At 44.1% G+C, this 22,256-nt stretch overlaps 1 protein-coding gene across 1 annotated transcript in view; it reads left to right on the forward strand.

Annotated features, from left to right (window-relative positions):
• Positions 1-21,761, forward strand: part of LOC102179575 (neuroendocrine convertase 2) — a gene marked incomplete at its 3' end in the record, with an annotated part of 202,343 nt that extends 180,582 nt beyond the window's left edge. Inside the window, 2 exon segments of the mRNA XM_018057223.1 lie at positions 8,891-8,967; positions 21,673-21,761. Coding sequence (XP_017912712.1) covers positions 8,891-8,967; positions 21,673-21,761 — 166 coding nt within the window.

A 22,256-nucleotide genomic window follows, 5' to 3' on the forward strand; every position in this document is an offset into this window, starting at 1 on the left:
GTTCTGTGGCCACTGCTGAGTTTTGCAAATTTGCTGACATATTAAGTGTAGCACATTAACAGCATCATCTTTTAGGATTTTAACTACTTACCTCGAATTCCATCACCTCCTCTAGCTTTGCTCGTAGTGATGCTTCCTAAGGTCCACTTGAATTCACACTCCAAGATGTCCAGCTCTAGGTGAGTGATCACACCATCATGGTTATCCAGGTCATTAAGACATTTTTGTATGGTTCTTCTTTGTATTCGTGCCACCTCTTCTTAATCTCTTGTGCTTCTGTTAGGTCCTTGCCATTTCTGTCCTTTATTGTGCCCATCCTCGCATGAAATGTTCCCTTGTTTTCTCCAGTTTTCCTGAAGAGATCTCTAGTCTTTCCCATTCTATTGTTTTCCTCTATTTCTTTGCATTGTTCATTTTAAAAAGACCTTCTTATCTCTCCTTTGTATTTTCTGGAACTCTGCATTCATTTGGATATATCTTCCCCTCTCTCCCTTGCCTTTTGCTTCTCTTCTTTTCTTAGCCATTTGTAAGGCTTCCTCAGACAACATTTTGCCTTGCATTTCTTTTTCTTGGGGCTGGTTTTGGTCACCATCTCCTGAACAGTTTTATGAACCTGTGTCCATAGTTCTTCAGGCACATTGTCTATCAGATCTAATCCCTTGAGTCTACTTTTCGCCTCTACTGTATAATCATAAGGGATTTGATTTAGGTCATACCTGAATGGCCTAGTCGTTTTCTCTACTTTCAGTTTAAGCCTGAATTTTGCAATAAGCAGCTGATGATCTGAGCCACAGTCAACTCCAGGTCTTGTTTTTGCTGACTGTATAGAGCTCTATCTTTGACTGCAGATAACATAACCAATCTGATTTCGGTATTAACCATCTGGTGATGTCCATGTGTAGAGTCGTGTCTTGAGTTGTTGGAGAAGCATGTTTGCTAGGATGTTCTCTTGACAAAACTCTATTATCCTTTGCCATGTTTCATTTTGTACTCCAAGGCCAAACTTGGTTCTTCTGAGTATCTCTTGACTTCCTACTTTTATATCCAAATTTCCTATGATGAAAGGACTCTTTTTTAAGACATTTTTTTAGTGTTACTTCTAGAAGATGTTGTAGGCCTTCATGGTCAGCTTGGTCAGCTTCAGCTTCTTTGGCATCAGTGGTTGGGGCATAGACCCAGAATACTGTGATGTTGGGATGGTTTGCCTTGGAAATGAATCAAAATCATTCTGTCATTTTTGAGGCTGCACCCAAGGACTGCATTTTGGACTCTTGTTGACTATAAAGGTTAGTCCAGTTCGTCTATGAGATTCTTGTCTGCGTAGTAGATGCAATGGTCATCTGAATTAAATTTACCCACTCCCATCCATTTTAATTCATTGATTCTTAAGATGTCAGTGTTTAGTCTGGCCATCTCCTGCTTGACCACATCCAATTTATCTTGACTCATGGACCTAACAATCCAAGTTGTATACAACATTGTTCTTTACAGCACTGGACTTTACTTTCATTGCCAGACACATCCACAACTGGGCATCACTTCCTCTTCAGCCACGCTGCTTCATTCTTTCTGGAGCTGTTAGTAATTTCTCTTCACTCTTCACCAGTAGCATATTGGACACCTTCCAACCTGGGGGGCTCATCTTCCAGTGTCATATCTTCTTCCTTTTCATACTGTTCATGAGGTTCTCCAGGCAAGAATGCTGGAGTGGATTGCCATTTCCTCCTCCAGTGGACCACGATTTGTCAGAATGGTCCTATGACCATCTGTCTTGGGTGGCCCTGCACAGCATGGTCCATAGCTTCATTGAATTACACAATCCCTTCTCCATGACAAGACTGTGATCCATGCAGGCAAATTCTTTCTGTAAAAGATAGTAAATACTTTAAGATTTGTAGGCTTCTGACACAACTACTTAAATCTGCTGTTACAGTGTGAAAACAGCCATATGCAACCCATAAGCAAAAGAACATGATTATGTTCCAATAAAACTTTATTTAGAAAAACAAGTGGTGGGCTGAATGTGGCTCAGGACTCATATTTTGTGACTTTAGACATAGATGATAAAAGAAGGTAACTGCTGCTGCTGCTGCTGTGATGGCAGCCCACCAGGCTCCCCCGTCCCTGCAATTCTCCAGGCAAGAATACTGGAGTGGGTTGCCATTTCCTTGTCCAATGCATGAAAGTGAAAAGTGAAAAGTGAAGTCGCTTAGTCGTGTCTGACTTTTAGCAACCCGATGGACTGCAGCTTATCAGGCTTCTCCATCCATGGGATTTTCCAGGCAAGAGTACTGGAGTGGAGTGCCATTGCCTTCTCCCCAAAGAAGGTAAAGCAGATGATAAAAGCAGAAGTGCAAGGTCATCCATAGAGTGCTTCCTGGCTCATATCCCTTCCTTCCTCCCTTTTACCCTCATAGCAATAAACAGTTACCATTTTGTCATTTGCCTTTTAAAGATGAGGAAATTTTCAGTTTCCGGAAACTATGAATATTGCCAAGACCAAATAGCCTGGTTCAAAACCAGATCTGTCTGATTTAATGCCTCTTTTCCTTTCCCTACTCCAAGCTGACACCTGCAGACACATCCACTTGTACAACCCAGCAAGGAAAATCCAATGGTCCCAGAGTAGGTAGAGTCCAGATTGGGAGGTCAGGGTGGCCGTGCCAGAACTGAGTTCAGTCTCAAAGGTCTCAGAAGCTTCTCTGAAAATGTTAAAGCAATTCAGACATGGTTGCTGCCAGGCCCACCACCAGCTTCCACGGTGAGACCCGCCCAAGCATCAGACATGCCTTTAATGGCAGTACCTCAGATATAATGGGGTCAGAAGATTTTGTGAAAATTTGTAAGTCCCTTGTCCTTACTAAGCCAAGAGGGCAGACAAACCAATCTTATGGGAAATGCACAGTGTAAACAGGCAAACTGGTAAGTATTAAATTTCTTTCCTGAGAGCTAATCTTGTATTTGGGGGCTCCAAACTCACTGCAGATGGTGACTGCAACCATGAAAATTAAAAGACACTTGCTCCTTGGAAAAAAAGCTATGACAAACCAAGACAGCATATTAAAAAACAGAAACATTACTTTGCTTACAAAAGTCCATATAGTGAAAGCTGTGATGTTTCCAGTAGTCATGTATAGATTTGAAAGTTGGACCATAAAGAAGGCTGAGTGCCAGAGAGAATTGATGCTTTTGAATTATGGTGTTAAAGACTCTTGAGAGTCCTTGCTTTGGACTGCAAAGAGGTCAAACCAGTCAATTCTAAAGGAAATCAGTCCTGAATATTCATTGGAAGGACTGATGCTGAAGCTGAAGCTCCAATACTTTGGCCACCTGATGCAAAGAACTGACTCATTGGGAAAGACCCTGATGCTGGAAAAAGATAGAAGGCAGGAGGAGAAGGGGACAGCAGAGGACGAGATGGCTGAATGGCATCATCAACTCGATGGACATGAGTTTGAGCAAGCTCCGAGAGATGTGAAGGGCAGGGAAGCCTGGTGCGCAGCATGCAGTCCATGGGGTCACAAAGAGTCAGACATGACTCAGTGACTGTACACCAACAACAATCTAGTACTGGGGCTCTCCAGGTGGCACTAATGGTAAAGAAGCCACCTGCCAGTGCAGGAGATGTAAGAGGTGAGGGTTAGAGCCCTGGGTTGGGAAGATCCCACAGAGTAGGAAATGGCACCCACTCCAATTCTTGCCGGGAAAATTCCCTTGGACAGAGGAGCCTGGTGGGCTACAGTCCATGGGGTCTCGAAGGGTCAGACACAAGCATATGAGCAATCTAGCGTTGCTTTCTGACTATGCATTCAAGTATTCAGAAACTAAGACTTAGATAACTAATTACTGGATGTATTTTTTTCCCTGCATTCAACTCTTAAAGAAAAAATGAGCCATTATCAGAAATTTCTTCCAGAAATAACTTGCAGAGATGCCCTGAGGTCATTTTGGATTCAACCCAATCTTCCAACTTTCTCTGCTATGTTACTCTTAATGGTGACTCTGAATCAGCCTGACCCTGAATCATCAATGATTAAATTATGTTCACTAAACAGCTAGTAGTTTCTAAAGGAAAATAGACTAATGTATTTTTGGACAATGTTACAGAATTCAAACCAAAACAAGCTTCTGGCTTAGCCTTGGATTCCCAAGTATTAAATCTACAGAGACTCTACTTCCTCCCAGACATCCAAGTTAATGGATATTTTAGAAAATTCCAGTATAATCCAAGGCCAGTTTAATTTATTCCTGTACACAGACAATTTTATGGATGACAGCATTGTAGTTAAGATCAATAAATGATTCAATTTGGGCTATAAAATTATAAACAGAACCCTTGCAAAAAGTTGCTCATCTTTTCTTGCTATAAACCATTTGACTTTTAGCCAGAAAATATATGACCAAACAAAAACAACCATTTGCCTTCCTTAATACACAGTCTCAGCATAGACTATTACACAAGGAGTTAGCATTAGTCATCAAATTAATTGTAAAGACAACAAATTAAAGTTCCTCTATTTTCATCCATTCCCACCTTCAGAGGTAAAGCTGACCTCAGACAATACATGGTCGTTCTTCTTGCTATAAAAGTGGTCTCAGAGTCTGTGGCTTCTCAGAACCAAACTCTGTTGTCAGAATTCTCCAGTTCTTCCCTCTGCCCCAAACCCACCTCACTGCAAGACATTTCCTCCAGAACCAGGACTTAGAGACAAAGACCTCAGCCCAGACCGCAGGAGACAATTGTGAGTGAGAAACCTGGAGAAATGGGTCAGCTGCTTAGGCAGCAAACACAAAAGGACAGAAAATCCTGATATTATTTTTCCTCTCAGTTCAGTTCAGTTCAGTCGCTCAGTCGTGTCCGACTCTTTGCGATCCCATGAATTGCAGCACGCCAGGCCTCCCTGTCCATCACCAACTCCCAGAGTTCACTCAGACTCACGTCCATCGAGTCTGTGATGCCATCCAGCCATCTCATCCTCTGTCATCCCCTTCTCCTCCTGCCCCCAGTCCCTCCCAGCATCAGAGTCTTTTCCAATGAGTCAACTCTTCACATGAGGTGGCCAAAGTACTGGAGTTTCAGCTTTAGCTTCATTCCTTCCAAAGAAATCCCAGGGTTGATCTCCTTCAGAATGGACTGGTTGGATCTCCTTGCAGTCCAAGGGACTCTCAAGAGTCTTCTCCAACACCACAGTTCAAAAGCATCAATCTTCGGCACTCAGCCTTCTTCACAGTCCGACTCTCACATCCATACATGACCACAGGAAAAACCATAGGCTTGACTAGACGGACCTTAGTCAGCAAAGTAACGTCTCTGCTTTTGAATATGCTATCTAGGTTGGTCATAACTTTTCTTCCAAGGAGAAAGCGTCTTTTAATTTCATGGCTGCAGTCCCCATCTGCAGTGATTTTGGAGCCCAAAAAAATAGTCTGACACTGTTTCCACTGTTTCCCCATCTATTTCCCATGAAGTGATGGGACCGGATGCCATGATCTTCGTTTTCTGAATGTTAAGCTTTAAGCCAACTTTTTCACTCTCTTCTTCCACTTTCATCAAGAGGCTTTTTAGTTCCTCTTCACTTTCTGCCATATGGGTGGTGTCATCTGCATATCTGAGGTTATTGATATTTCTCCCGGCAATCTTGATTCCAGCTTGTGTTTCTTCCAGTCCAGCGTTTCTCATGATGTGCTCTGCATAGAAGTTAAATAAGCAGGGTGACAATATACAGCCTTGACGTACTCCTTTTCCTATTTGGAACCAGTCTGTCGTTCCATGTCCAGTTCTAGCTGTTGCTTCCTGACCTGCATACAGATTTCTCAAGAGGCAGGTCAGGAGGTCTGGTATTCCCATCTCTTTCAGAATTTTCCACCGTTTAATTTCTATCCAACAAGCTACTCTACCGATGGTAGAAATTTGACATTGTCCTGCTCAAGTTGTGCCCCCACCCTCCTGCCTCCACCCTCAAGCTTCAAAGGACTAGCACAGAATCAAGAAGAGGGGGTGGGGTCCTAGAGCTCATGTCTCATCACCTCTCCACCTTAGAACCAACAGCTGCAGCCCCACCCCCATGGGCCTCAGTCATCCCTGCTCATATATTCTCTCTGAACCCTGGATCCTCACTGTCCTCACCCCTGGACTTCACTAATCTCAGCCTCCCAAGATTATTCCGCTGCTTCCTGCTCTGCGCTGTGCATCACAGAGCACAGAGGGGGGCCACCCCAGGTCCCTCAGCTAAGACACCCCACAGAGCTGCTTCTGGTCCTCAGCTACTGTCCTAGGATGAGTCCCACACCTCTCTGAGGTTCAGCATTCCAATACATCCCCTTCCCACTCCAGGAACCCAGTTCAGAAGAAAGAGGTAGCACTCAGGGTCCCCTCTGAGGGCCTCAGGAGGGCTAGTCCATGAATTTTCCATTCAGCTCACCTCAGAATGGGGCCTTTTAATCTCTTTTACATAGAAACAAACCAAGCTTAGCAAATAATCTTCTAAATCAACTGTTTAAAGTTTCAACCTCAGCTTTGAAACCCAAAAGATTGTATTCCTCTTGATATTCCCACTCCACCAACCCTACCTAAGAATGCTCTTGTCTCAAAAATTCAGGGAAGTTTAGAAGTAACCAAACATACTTAGGGAAGAGGAAGAAGTTACTTTTAAGATAGTATCCCTTGAAAGAACTAAATCTAAATAGCTCAAGAAAAGTCAAGGAAAAAAAAAAAAAACGCCGAATCTGAGAGGATCTTCCAAAGATGGGCTTATATTAATGGTGAATGCAGGTGATTTGGGTATTTGCCAATAATTATGACCAGTGGAGACAGGACATTATCCTCTCTAAAGCCAGGAACTGAAGGAAGACCTAGATTCTAGAACACAGCCATGTTCAGTGCCCAATATACAATGACTGGTCCAAATTTTGAATGGAATGAGGAATTGTTTTTCAATGAATATGATGTTCCCAATTATACAAATGAATAAATTCTAGACCTCTGTCATGTAACAGTCAGCAATACAGTATTATATACTATAAAATATGTTCAGAGGATAGGTTTCATGGTAAATGTTCTTACAAAAAAAAAAAAGAACACAAGGACGTTCTTAGAGGTAATGGGGATGTTGGGCACCTCGGTTGTAGAGATGGTGTCGTGAGTATGTACACATGTCCAAACTCAGCAAGATGCACACATTAAATGTATGGGGTATTTTGTGTATCAGTTATACCTCAGTAAAGCTAAAACCTTTTAAATGAAAAAATTTTAAACAAATTTCAAGGTGACTTCTGCCCCAAGCACATTTATTTTAATACATTAGTATTACAATTCAGGTCGTTCCAGCTACTGATGGCCCTTTGCCACCCAACAAATGGAAACCCAGACTCATGGAACTGGTCAACTTGCTCTTAAAAACATCATGCAAATGTCATGTAACACTATTACAAACTATAGTGTTTTGTCTCATAAAAGAGCACAACTCCTGAAAATGTCTCAGGGTGCCTTGGAATCGAGACATCTCCAAGCTGGAATATGCACCTAACCCAGTGATTCCCAGCCAAGTGGATACTGTGGACCAGGAAACCATCTGGGATCTTGGTTGCAGACCTCAAAAACAAAGGAGGGAGGGTGGGATGAGAAGAGAGGAGCCTCATGAGACTCCGCATCCCTGGGCAGCCTACAAGGCAGAGAGGAGGAAGGAAGGGATTAGCCACCCGGTGGTGGGGGACTATCTCCCATCATGGACCAAAACAAAAGGCTGATCAGTTGAAGACTGAGATGGAAAAAATTAAAACATGAAATCACTTAGAGACAAATTAAGTGAGTACATAATTGGTTTCTGAGGGGCAAGACTCTCAGTGGGAAAAATGGAGGTGCTGGACTGCATAGAATTTAAACTCTTCATTGTAACCTGTAGGGTTAAGAAGACCCTTGTTTGCAATCCTGTATTTACTTGTTAGATTGATATCTGTCCCCCCAATTAGGCTGTAAGTTACATGTGGGCAGGGATGTCACCACTGTATTCCCATCCTTGGAAAGGTCCTTGATATAAAAATGAAAAGTGAAAGTGGCTCTGTAGTGTCCAACTCTTTGCCACCCTGTGGACTGTCCATGGAATTCTCTAGGCCAGAATACTGGAGTGGGTAGCCATTCCCTTCTCCAGGGAATCTTCCCAACCCAGGGATCGAACCCAGCTCTCCTGCATTGCAGGTGAATTCTTTACCTTGTGAGCCACCAGGGAAGCCCAAGAATACTGGAGTGGGTAGCCTATCCCTCCTCCAGCAGATCTTCCAGACTCAGGAATCAAACCGGGGTCTCCTGCCTTGCAGGTTACCAGCTGAGCTACCAGGGAAGGCCTGGTATATATTAGACTCAATGATATTTGTTGAGTAAATAAATGAGGTTGATATTGTGGCCAGCGTTTGGGTCTTGGGTTTAAAACTCGTAATCGTAAAGGAGACAAGCCTCTGTCGGCCCAAAGCTGGGAGCTGGGAATGAGTTGTACATAAAGCAACAGGCTTCCTCACTTGAGACATGAGAACTAGAACCTTCTGGCCATCAGTCCAGGGAAGCTTAATGTGAGCCTTGACTCCAAGTGCGCCCCATTGACCCACAGTGGTCCCTCAACGTAAAATGGAGATGATCCTGGGTAGCACCAAATTTGCTAACAATTTGAGAACCTGGAACAGGCTGGGGTGAGGGAGCTTGGAAAAGAGGATACCAGGAGAGGATAGAAACCTCCATGGACACACTCCTGCTCTATCACCTCTCCAAGGGCTGGTCCAGAAAGCAGGTTGACATAGCCCTGGGTGAGGGACTGTCCACATAAGACAGTTGTGTCTCTTAGCATCTTCTCATGCCGGTGCTCTGGATTTATGACCTAATAACACACCTTGTGTTTTGCAGAACGCTGAGGCGAGCTACGACTTCAGCAGCAATGATCCCTATCCGTATCCTAGATACACAGACGACTGGTTTAACAGGTAAACTGGGCCTCTGGGGATGTCTGCGACATCAGGAGTGGGGTTTTAGTTCACTCTCTTCTGTGTTTTAAGGCTTGAATATCACCAGAAAAATAATCTCAGTGCTCCACGAAATTATACCGTGACTTTTTCCTTTATTGTGGCTATATTTTTTTAATTCTTGAATTTTTTTTAATATGGCGACATTCTAGAAATTTCCTTCAACCATATTGTTCAGTTGAATAGGAATTACTTGCCACCTTTTTAAAGATAAAATAGGAGTAATAAGAAATCCTTTCTCAACACACCACAAGGTGAATGTAAACATATGAGTTTCACTTGATCTCTTGAAACTGTTGCAGAGAACATTTTTGCCCCTCGGTCTGTGTCTGTATGTTTTTGGAAAGTGTTTTTGCCGTGACCTCATAAGCGCTCATGTAGTCCCTTTTGACAGAACCGTACATGTGATTGGCATAGGTTGGAAGTATTTTTCACTAAGGCATAATTAGTGTCAGGTATACAACAGAACAGGGCTCCCCTGCCGGCTCAGTGGTAAAGAATCTGCCTGCAATGCAGGAAACCCGTGTTCTGTCCCTGAGTCGGGAAGCTCCCCTGGAGGAGGAAGTGGCAACTCACTCCAGGATTCTTGCCGGGACAATCTCACGGACAGAGGAGTGGCAGGCTACAGTCCGTGAGGTCGCAAGAATCGGACACGTGCATACAACATAATGATTCCATACTTGTATATACGGCAAAATGATCACCACTATAAGTTCGTTAACATCTGACACCACCCATAGTCACATAAAAAATTTTTTTCTTGTGATGAAGATTTACTGTCTTAGCAGTTTTCAAATACACAATACAGTATTGTTAATTCTAGGTCTGATGCTCTGCTTGATATACTATTATGCAACACTACCCAATGGTAGTATGGCTTTTCTTCAACCTGTTTTGCTACTAAACATGAAAACATAGCCTCTTTCTTCTCCAAGTAAAATTCATGCCTAATTTCTCACAAGTAAGAAATATCAAGAAATTGAGACAAGTGGCTTGTCAATCAATATCAATTAAGTTTGAAACCTAATACTTCCCCATTATTGATGTTTTTGAGTGAACTTGATAGAACATATGAACTTCAATTAATGACTGAAGCTCACTTTAATCACTTCTGCTTCTTTATTCACTTTACTTATCTCTTCTACTTCTCATGACAAACTTATGGTAATTGAAATAAATACTGTCCTCCTCAGTTTGGTGATAAGGAAACAGGCTCAGAAAGATTGCCTGACTTACCTGGTCAAACAACCAGTAAATATCAAAGCCAACACTGGAACCCAATCTCTGTGTCTGAGTCCATGTTGTACCATTATTTTATAAGCATCGTTTTTATTATAAAAGACAGAAGTGTATTATAAAAGAACAAAGAATGGCCAGGGACAGGTCCTGAGTGGACCAGGTAGATTAGACTGTGTTCCTACAATTATTGAATTGACCAGAGACTGTCTGGGGCATAGACAAAGCACACAGGGCTTGGTAATTACAGAAAAGGCAGAAAAGAGTAAAGGGTCCAATTTGTAACATTTTAAAAAGATCATTGCTAATATGCAAAAGCATAGTCCCTACTCTCTATTAACCTTACTTGCAGTTTAAAGTCATCATGCAGAATTGGTAAGTGTGTATTTAGGATTGGTAAAAGCGTATGAGCTTGAAAGTGTTAGCCACTCAATCATGTCCAACTCTTTGTTACCCCGTAGACTATAGCCCACCAGGCTCCTCAGTCCATGGGACTCTCTAGGCAAGAATACTGGAATGAGTAGCCATGCCCGTCTCCAAGGGATCTTCCTGACCCAGGGATCAACGGGACTCAGGAATCGAGTCCACATTGCAGGGAGACTCTTTACCATCTGAACTACTAGGGAGGATATATTAAAAAGGTTGGAGAATATTTGATTTGAAGTGTCTCTTACTCCCTGTGACTTGCAACCCTAGATCCTTGCTAATAAACCACTTTCAGACACAGGGATGTGAAGTCACCAAATAGAAGTCACTAAACCACAGAGAAGACATTATTATAAATGGTGCCTGGAACCTTGTTCTAAGAAGGACCATGAGCGTGGGCCTGATATCTGCACTGTCAGTCACCAGCTGTCCACAAGCCATCAGAAAAGGCAGTAGCTATACAGGACAGGGAATTCTGCTCAATGTTATGTGGCAGCTTGGACAGGAAGGGAGTTTGAGGGAGAATGGATACATGTATGAGAGTGGCTAACTTGCTCTACTGTGCACCTGAAACTATCATGTTTTTAATGGGCTATACTCCAATATAAAATAAGAAGTTAGAAAAACGAAAGAGCAGTAGCATTACATGTGCCAGCTATTGCCTCCCCTTCTACAGCTGTTGCTGCTGCTAAGTCGCTTCAGTCCTGTCTGACTCTGTGCGACCCCACAGTCGGCAGCCCACCAAGTTCCCCCATCCCTGGGATTCTCCAAGCCAGAACACTGGAGTGGGTTGCCATTTTCTTCTCCAATGCATGAAAGTGAAAAGTGAAAGTGAAGTCACTCAGTCGTGTCCGACTGTTAGTGACCCCGTGGTCTGTAGCCTACCAGGCTTCTCCCTCCATGGGATTTTCCAGACAAGAATACTGGAGTGGGTTGCCATTGCCTTCTCCCCCTCTATAGCTAGTAGATACTAAATTCATCTTGATAGATTGATCCAAGCACAAAAATATAAACAACAGAATGGTTTCCCCCAAACTCATTTCTGAACCTGAACACGACCACCCCCCCCCCAAGTAAGTCTTCCCATGTAATGAGCTATAAGAATATTCTTTAAACAAAAACAAAAGCAAAGTGGAGGTGTCCTCTATCTTAAATAATTTCATTTGCAAACTTGTTCTTGAAAGTTTAATTTTAAATGGGCTAAAGTCCTCCAGGACTAATGAGTGCTTAGGGTAATGAAATTCTTCATTGCCAGCGGTGAAATCCCCAAGTGTCCAATTGCCTCAGACACAGTCATCGTGAGTCAGGCAAGGATGATCCTTGCCTGCTAAGGCACCAATGACTCAAGACACAGTGGACACTCTGACTAGTAAATGAGATTTTTCACAATTATCAAGTGATTTTCAAAAATCCTCATCCATCATGGCTTGTTATTACAAAGCCTGGATGGTACCACAGATCAGATCATGGTCTTTGCTTATTGGTTTACAAAACCAGTTAAAAAAATTAATTAAAAATAAATAAATAAAAACTACTATTGAAAGTGATTATGGGAGGAAGGCAGGTCAAAGTTCAGGCCCATAGCACTGGGAGGTTCTGTGGTCCAAACAGTAGGGTGCTGGAATCCTGGAGGTGATTCCTGCTTGACAGAAGGAGAATGTGAATATATCATCCTTCCCAGGAGTATAGGATAAGTTCATTAAAAAGTCACCCTTGGGAGAAATGTTATGCCTAGTATTTCCTTCAGTATAGCTAGGGGCCTGGGGAAGAGGATAACAGAGTGAGGGGGATTAGAGAAAATAAAACTAGCCATGAGTTAATAATCATAGAAGCTGGATGATGATATTTACAAGAGATTTCACTCTAGTTTTGTGTATTCTGATGTTTCCTATAGAAAGAAGTAGATTTTAAAGGCAAAGGGCACAGGGAATTCCCTGGTTGTCCAGTGGCTAAGACTGCACTCCTAATGCAGGGGCCCAGGGCTTACCCTGGTGAGGGAACCAGATCCCACTGCTGCTACTAAGACTCAGCACAGCCAAATATATAAAAAAACATTAAAAAGAGTAATAAAGTTTTAAAATTAAGTCACAGGGCATAAAAAGAGATAAAGAGAACTGGGGCTTTAGTGTGGTGCTCATGAAGCTATTAGTTTTGGTGGATACACTTCTGAGGAGCCTGCAATGTCCCGTGAGGAGGCCAGAGAAGCCTGAATCACTGAGTGCTAAGTATACCCAAGGTTGAAACAATGCAAGGAAGCATAACGCCTGTTAAGCAGTCACCTGGGTTTCCCTGGTGGCTCAGACAGTAAACAATCTGCCTGAAATGCAGGAGACCTGGGTTCAATCCCTGGTTTGGAAAGATCCCCTGGAAGAGGGCATGGCAACCCACTCCAGTATTCTTGTCTGGAGAATCCCATGGACAGACGAGCCTGGTGGGCTACAGTCCTTGGGCCTGCACAGAGTCAGACACAACTGAATGACTAACACCCACATGTGTTTAAGGCACTGTGTTCATGTTTTGTGTGTATTAATTCTCAACCTAACCTCCTGAAATAAGTGTGGACATTATAAACCCCATTTTGGAAACCGAAGCACAGCAAGATTGTCATGTGTGCAAGGTCACACAACTGGTGAGACAGGAGACAGGACTTGCCACCAGTGAGGGGGATGGTTACAGGCACTGCCTCATAGTAAAGGAGAGTGTGGAGAAATGCAAAACTCTTGTCATCTCTGCCTGGGGAAATGGGGACAGGCCTCCTTGAAGAGGTGGCTTTTGGTCCCGGATCTAAACGAAGGTACTAGGCAGACTTTGGAGGAGGGGTGAGTGCATTCTGGGGTGAATAGGGTATTAACAGAAATTAGGCAAAGAAGCAGAGGCAAGGGGTACAGATGTGTTCAGTAGCTGGATAACTGGTCCGGGAGTTAGAGGCTGGCACACAGGTCAGCAATCCGAGAAGGCTCTGTGGAGGAGGCAGGCATGACAGGTTTGGACAATTGGTTTGCTAGGAGAAGAGAAGAGCTCTTGTGGTTGCATGGGGTGGGACAAAAAAGACCCTCCAGGCATGCTGCTGCCTGAGGTTCTGAGAGCTTTGAGCCCTTGTCTCTGGCCAGAGCAATGTTTCCTGTCCAGGAGGCATGAGCCTCTGGTCAGCTGTGTAGCCCCGAGGCCTGCCAGTTTCTTCAGGCATTCTCTTCTGGGCCTGGAGAAGGAAATGGCAACCCAGTCCAGTATTCTTGCCTGGAGAATCCCATGGACAGAGGAGCCTAATGGGCCATGGTCCATGGGGTCGCAAAGAGTGGGAAGCAACTGAGCGACTATCACTCACTCACTCGCTATCTTCTGGGCATGGGCATAAAACCCAACACCCCATCTTTGTTCTGCAGACTCGGGCTCTTGGATAAGACAGTTTCAGCATCAAAACACCCATGAAGGGCTGACAGGTACTGACCGGCAATGGGCTTGCTGCTGCTGTCGCAGCTCCAGCCAAACCCCCTGGCCACAGAGGCTGGTCAGAACTCCGAGGCAGTAGCTGCCCAGGAAAGCTCATGCTCTCCATCACGGTCTCCTCACCACCGTGGAAAGTAAAGGAGAGGGTGGGACGAATGGAGAGAGTAGCATGGAAACATATACATTACCACGTGTAAAATAGATAGCCAGTGGGAATTTACAGCCAAGGACTTTTTCTGAAGGCAAACTTCATACATGTGCAGGACAGCTTTTAGAGGAGATGTGTATTAGAACCCCTTGCCCTGTGCTTAATTTGATTTTGTTGGTTTCTTCCTTTTTCAGCAGAGAAAGTGTATTTATTCTACTGCAAACCATTTAATAATTACATGTGGCATCTGCGCTCCAGGGATGTATTTGAAACACAGTTGAGGAATTTGGAAAAGGAGTATAATTTCCTCCTCACTTGCAGTCAGAGAAATACAGACTTGGGCCAAGCAAAATAATAATAGTAGCCACAGTAGCAACAATGACCCGAACTGCAAGCAGGCAGAAATAACACATATTTAATAAGCCTCTATAACACGCAACCCAGCTACAGCTGACTGGTCAGGATCCAGCATCACATCTATTTCTCGCTGGCATTCCATAAATATTGATTGGCTGGTTGATGGATGGGTGGCACACCTTCTCAGCCAGGCCAAGATGTTGAGTGGCCTCGACATCTGTCCATTTGAGGGCTGCCAGCTTCTCCCTAGGCTTGCAGACCATGCTTTGTCAATAATCTTCCAACCCTGCTGGGTTTTAGGTCAGTGTTTGGTGATGCATTGCAGATCCGAAGTCTATTACCATGCTGCTGTCCATAAAAATCTCTCTTGCATAGCATTTCTTTGACAGGCGTGTACCACTGAAATGTCATCCCCACCATCGGCAATATTTACGGAGCATCACCGGGTGCAGCGTGCTCTATCCATTACGTCCTAAAGAGTAAGAGATTCTGGATTCGATGCAATTCCTGGTTACAAAAAGTTTACTATAAATTCAGGAAGAGAGAAGATATTTATTATTCAAACAACCAAAATGAAGGGAAGGAAGGATAAATGGATGAGAAGGATCGTCTATCTCTAGGTGAATGTATTTGATTGATAGCATTAGTTAAACCTTCAAATAAGAAAGATTTTCAGTGATTAACTTTTTTAAATTAAAAGTCATATTTCATTTTGAAGAACCCAATGCAACAGGCCAAAAAAGAACATGTGAGAAAAATGTCCTCTCTGGTTGGCTATTAGCACAGTGATAGAAACCAATACTTTACCCTGGTGACATCTAATGGTTTAGAAATAGATGAACATCTTTCCCTTTCATCTTCATGGACTAATTCTGAAATCACCTCTTGGATAATACAATCCAAACTGCCTTCAAAGACCTAATCTAAGTTTTTCTTTCATGTGAGCATTGAGACTACCTCATAAGCTGATATTAGCTCAAAGTTTGCTGCTTGTAATCAACTCTCTCTCTGTCCAAACCAAAGCACAGTGAAATCCAACACAGTTGAACGTGGAGAGCTCTTCTGAGCCACTGAAGAAATTCCACTAGGACTTCTTGGTGACCCAGACGGTAAAAAATCTGCCTGCAATGCAGGAGACCCAGGTTCGATCCCTAGGTCGGGAAGATCCCCTGGAAAAAGGAACAGCAACCCACTCTAGTATTCTTGCCTGGAGAATCCCATGGACAGAGAAGCCTGGTGGGCTACATCCCATGGAGTCGCAAAGAATCGGACACAACTGAGCGACTAATACTTTCACACTTTCTGAGTCACTGGAGAAATACCACAAAGTTTCGAGTTTTTCTTTTTCTATTCCCCTACCAGGATTATACAAGTTTTCATCATTTAAATTTTCCCCTTCAACTAAAAGAAACAGACACAATGCAGATTTGGGAGTAATGGAGAGAGTGATATGGATTGCAATAGAGATATATCGGAATAATCATTTCTACTTTGGAAACTGTTCACCATATTAGGGGGATTTTATGGTCCCCAGGTGGTAATTATTCTTAACAGAGAAAAATTCAGTAGATTATAATGGACAAATGCAGTAGTATATTATTAATTGTTTGGTATGAAATAAGAGATCCCTGAATTGAATCAGTTTTTCTTATCTGTAAAATGCGACTAAACTCCACCCTGAAGGTTTGCCTGAGGTACTAGGATATGCATACAGACTTGATACAGAGTGTGGCAAATGGTAGGCACCCTCTAAGCGCCAGAAAATGTAACTGTGAAATTCACGGAGAGAATTTCTATAGGATCTAAATCAGAGGTTCTCCACCTAGACAGAAAGTGAGGAAAGTTTATGCCAAAGGGATAAATGAGTGTTCCTGCCATTTTTTCTCAGACATCCATTCTCTCATCTGAGCTTTTGAGGTTTGTTATTTCTTAAAAATAAAAAATAAAAAATCCTGGGAATTCCCTGGAGGTCCAGAGGTTAGGACTTGGCACTTTCACTGCCACGAGTGTGCGTTCAATCTCTGGTTGGGGAACTAAGATCCCAAAAGCCACACAGCAAGGCCAAATTTTTTCTTTAAAAAATCTCTGCCAGTATAAGACAGAGGGATGTGCCCTTGTAATTACTGACTCCTTTGGCCACAATGAAGTCTAGGATGCCCTAACGGGTTGTGTTCAGAACCACACACTTTGCTTTGCTCAGGAAAGTGGGAATTGGGCTGTGGACCATAACTTCACTACATATTTGCTCTGCTGTTTAACTTTCTTCTGTGACCAGTGTCTCCATAACAAATAAGGTAAATATTCTTTACCTGTCCTTTGTTCCCTCAAGGGTTCATTTTCCTCAAGGCATATTCTTTAAAATTAAAACCATATGGACTACAATAGGATACAGGTGGGTACATGATCAAAAGAGAGCTCATCTACCCTCCATGGAGAATTGAAGGTGTCTCAAAAGAGCCACAGTAAGTGCTCGTTATAAGTTAAAGTTCTCTGAACAACATCCCTAACTGTCCTCTGAATCGATTTCCTGTTTTCTCTGCACACCACCATTACCTTAGTTTTCATCCTTTGCACCTCAGCAATGACCTTCTCATCTTTAAAAAAAAAAAGAAAGAAAATATTTTATTGATTAAATAGCACATTCTGTTTAAAATCAAAACATTAGCCAAAATAATTTTGAAGCATCAGAAAGCAGATGCAATAGAACAGACTACTGAATCAGCAACACAGAGGATAAATAGAGAACCATTTACAGAATTCAGAACAATTTTTTTGAAGATACATAAAATGTAAATGAAGGCAGCAGACATGAACAGTCTATAGAGAAGTCTCTGCTGTGAATGATTCTCTTTTTGCTCTCCCAGAAAAACAACTACCATTTTGTCAATTATGTTATGTGTGTGATAATGCTCTAGTGGTTATGTAGGATATCATCATGTTTTAGAGATATATATTAAACAATTTGAGGGAAAATAACATCTATATTTCCTTTAAACTCATTCACAAAAATGATTAATCAAATATGGTAAAATATTAACTGTACATGTATACACAATGTTAATCATTTGTATTTAACAAAAGAATGGTGATTGTTTAGTAGCTAAGTCTTGTCTAACTCTTGAGACCACACGGACTGTAGCCTGCCAGACTCTTCTGTACATGGGATTCTCTAGGCAAGAATGCTGGAGTGGATTGCCATTTCCTTCTCCAAACAGAAGAAAACAGACACCCAAATGTCTATTATTAATAGGGTTCTGATGAATAAACCATAGTATACTCACAAAAAATCTAAGTTATGAGAAGCCCTTGACTTTGATAGACTTGAGTGTTGGCCATCTGGGATTCATTCTGTTATTCACTGAATTTGTCTATACTTTTTCAATATTTCCTGTTTTTAAAATAATAAACTGAGCTAAATCGGTTATCCCTCCAGCCTTGCTTGTCCAGCATATCAGTTATCTATTGCCTAATAATGCCTCATAACAAATCCCAGAATGAATAAGCACCGACATTGCTCACAAGTCTGCAGGTCAGCTGGACAGGTCTGTTGATCTGGCTGCCCGTGCATCCACGGTCGGATCGCAGGTGGGCTGGGGACTGGCCAGCTTAGATTGGCCTCTCACATTTCTGGGGGATGGCTGGCTATCAGCTGGGGTGACCAGCATGAAGGGTTACGGTCTCTCATCATCCAATGGGGCAGCCTGGGCTTGTCCACATGGCACCTGGGCAGTTTCAGGAGAAAGAACAGTTGCGGTCCTCGTGGGAGCCAGGCTCATCTCTTCCACCACATCCTTTTGGACAAAACAAGTCATGAGGCCAGACTCAAGAGAGAAATGAGCTTCATCTCTTCATGGAGGAGCAAGAAGACCACACTGCCAGGGGCCTGGACATGGGGGAGCGGAACGGGCTACTCTGGCAACATGACATACCCCTGACTCCTGCCACTTTGTCAGAGGAGGCCAAACAAGCCACCATAGGTGTCCCCCACCCCCATCAACAGCTATTCCCACTTTTGACAGATCGTGTTTTATTCTAGAGGCAAAATGGAGCTACTGAATGTTCTTGAAAGCCGAGGGGCCAGGTGAATATAGAATTGGAAAATGATTTTCCCAACATTCAGGGGAGTGAGGATGTTTGCCTGAGATGATCAGGAAAACAGGATTGAGGGGAAGACATCTGAGGCTGCGGGAATGAAGTCCACAGAGGCCCAGGGCCTGGTGAAGAGGCCTGGTATCACCAACAGGGAGCCACAGCCACTTATAATTAATTGTCATCACCTAATTTAGCAATGCTCTCCCTAATAGCTCAGTTGGTAAAGGATCCACCTGCAATGCGAGAGACCTGGGTTCAATCCCTGGGCTGGGAAGATCCCTTGGAGAAGGGAAAGGCTACCCACTCCAGTGTTCTGGCCTGGAGAATTCCCGGACTGTGTATCCAGGGGGCTTCCCCGGTGACTCAGCAGGTAAAGAATCCACCAGTAATGCAGGAGATGCAGATTTGATGCCTGAATTGAGAAGATCCCCTGGAGGAAGAAATGGCTACCCACTCCAGTAGTCTTGCCTGGAGAATCCCAAGGACAGAGGAGCCTGCAGGCTGGAGTCCATGGGGTTGCAAACAGTCAAACGTGTTTCTTCCCAAATGTTCCTGTGGAGGAACCATGACCGGCATCTCCCCATTTAAAAGCCAAAATTAAAGACACGGAAGCCTTCAGTGTCTCTACTCTGCTCAAGGAAGTTTGCACGATTTCCTCCTCCAGGTTTCCATGAGCAGTTTTAGGGCAGAGAAGATTTGTTCCTGGTGGGGGGGTGGTGGGGGGTCCAGTTTCAGTCTCACTGCGTCAGGGAGCCTCGGTCTCAGACCTGGCCCAGGACCGCTGAGACTCAACTTGGACATTTGTGAAATAGAACAGTGCCTGCCCCCGCAAGGAGTAGAGGCGGTGAGGCCACAGAGGCAGTGAGCACATCACGCTCAGTCCACGGCTGGGTGCTGGTCGTCCTCTTACCCCTCAGAGCTGGGCTCCCTCCGCAGCAATGCTGAGGTCTCCTCCACCACAGTCATTCTTGTTTCCAAGGGAATTCGGAGTCCCTGTGGTGTGTAACCTTCATGGAGGCAGAATTTGCTTTTCTTCATGTAGAGAAAGAAAATATGTATATTTCAATCCTCAGATGTGATTTCTTTTATTGGACTGATGTGGTAGGTTTGTGTGTCCCAGGAGAATGTAGCAACTAGTCTACACTGCAGAAATCAGGACTTTCTGGGCTATGCAGCCAATAAGCCCCTTCCCCACGTGCCCTCCTGCACCCACCGTGTAAATAGCAAGCAGGCAGCCCTCACTGCCATCACCTCCACAGGCCAAGCAGATGCTGTTCCAGCTGACTTCAAATTTGGCTGCTTCTTGGAGCGTTAGGAGGGCCTTGCAGGGTTGGGGCTGGTGGCTTGCAAGGACATGAACACTAGGCTCCTCCATAGCTGGGATGCTGTTTGGAGTCCAAACACACATTCTGATTGACTTCAAGCTTACGCTTGGTTCTGTTGCCATTTAACAAAAGGCCCGCAAACCTAGTGGCTTAAAAGAGAACAAACGCTTGCTTGCTTGCTCATCATGCTGTTAACGTAGGTGGGGCACCTGTCTCTCTCCATGTGCTGCTGATGGGGCGATTGGCTGGGTCTGGAGGAAGAAGACCTCCAGGGGCCTCCCCTCAGGTGCTGTCCGCTCATGCTCCCCTCGGGGCCTTGTCCGTGCCCAAGCTCCTCTGCGCACTCCACTGCATCCCGTGGGCCCAAGCCAGCCAGTAGGCGGCCTTGCTCAGTGGAGGGGAAGTGCTCACAGAAGGGAGAACTGTTTGGATCCCGTTGGTCTAATGGAAAAGGGAGCAGAAGGGAGAAGCTTAATGAAATTACAGTGTCTACTGCAGAACTATGTAGCTCCCAGTGCCCCCTGGGCCCCTGCACTAACATGAGCAAACCACTTGCATGCCTTCAGTGATGGGGAACTCACTCCCTCACAACGAAGTCTGTGCTGCCTTTGGACGTATGACAGTGTCTAGAACATGAGCCCTAAGAAGGCCTTGCTCAGAATTGTAAGCTTCAGGCCAGCAAACTTCAGAAAGATGGATCTAATGACTGTCCAGGGTTCTTAATCTGGTCAGCCTCAAAGTTTCTGTGGAGCCCTTGAAATTGAATGTGAAATGTTGCCAGTGTGTGCTTTTTGGTTCCCAGAGGAAGGTGGGGGTCTGCAGCACATCTCTTAAAGGAGCTGTGCTGTGCTTAGTCGCTCAGCCACGTCCGACTTTTTGCGACCCTATGGACTGTAGCCCGCCAGGCTCCTCTGTCCAGAGAGATTCTCCAGGCAAGGATACTGGGGTGGGTTGCCATGTCCTCCTCCACAGGTTCTTCCCAACTCAGGGATCGAACCCCAGTCTCCTGCATTGAAAGCAGATTCTTTACCGAAAGAGCCACCACAGAAGCCCAAGAATACTGGAGTGGGTAGCAGTTCCCTTCTCCAGGGAATCTTCCCGACCCAGGGATTGAACTCAGGTCTCCTGCATTGCAGGCAGATTCTTTACTGTCTGAAAGGAAGCTTTAAAGGAGGCTAGAATCCAACAAAGGTAAATAATCTTTGTCCCACAGCTGACAGGCAGCATTCACTGCCTGGTGGCCAGAACCAGCCTTGAAAATAAACACTAGCCCACAATTCTAGCTGTTCAAAAAAAAAAAAAAACAACAACAAAGTCAGCTATTTAGACCAGCACCAACCTGTGAATCTCATGTTCCCTTTTCGCAGAAAGCCTATGACTGCCTTCTGCAGGAAGACACTTTAGATTTTAAAGTAGAGATCACCTTTCAAGGTTGAAATGTTCCGAGGAGATTCTTCACAGTCTGGGAGGTGAAAGGGGTGAGAGGAGAGACTAAGACGGAAGATGCCGTGGCCTGGACTGGCTCCAGGCTAACAGAACCACTCAAAAGCATCAAACTGCTTCAACTGACAATTTAAGAAACCTTCTCCAAGTCGTCTGACCCTCTGTCTAACCCATCTTCACTTCTCTCCGCAGCCACGGGACGAGATGTGCCGGGGAGGTCTCTGCGGCTGCCAACAATAACATCTGCGGGGTCGGTGTGGCCTATGGCTCCAAGGTCGCAGGTAGGCTGGCCCGTCCCTGCCAGACATCCCCAGGAGGCGTCACACCCAGTCTCCGTCTGGCCAGGGCCCGGCAAAAACTCCCAGTGGGGCAAGAGAGCAGGGTTGGTACAATTTAGCAAGGGTGGAAAAAAAATATTTTAATTTAACCTGTATGGTAATATCAGTAAACTTTAAAATTTTTAAGGTGCACAGATCATGAGCTCACAGGTCAATGAAGTTTTACAAGCCAACCACACACACTTAACCGTCAAGAATCAAAACATCATCAGCACCCAAAGCCTGTACCCCTCAGTTGCTGCCCACACACACAGGAACAGTCATGACTCTGGCTTCTAACAGCAAACACGGGTTATTCCCAGTTTTGAACTTAATGTGAATGGAATTGTCCTGTCTGTACTCTTTGTGTATCAGTATCCTTAATATCGTTTAAAAAAATTCTCTTCAAGTGTAGTTGATTTACAATGTTGTGTTCGTTTCTGATGTATAGCAAAGTGG

Source organism: Capra hircus, chromosome 13 (assembly GCF_001704415.2).
Source record: "Capra hircus breed San Clemente chromosome 13, ASM170441v1, whole genome shotgun sequence".
NCBI classification, from domain to species: domain Eukaryota; kingdom Metazoa; phylum Chordata; class Mammalia; order Artiodactyla; family Bovidae; genus Capra; species Capra hircus.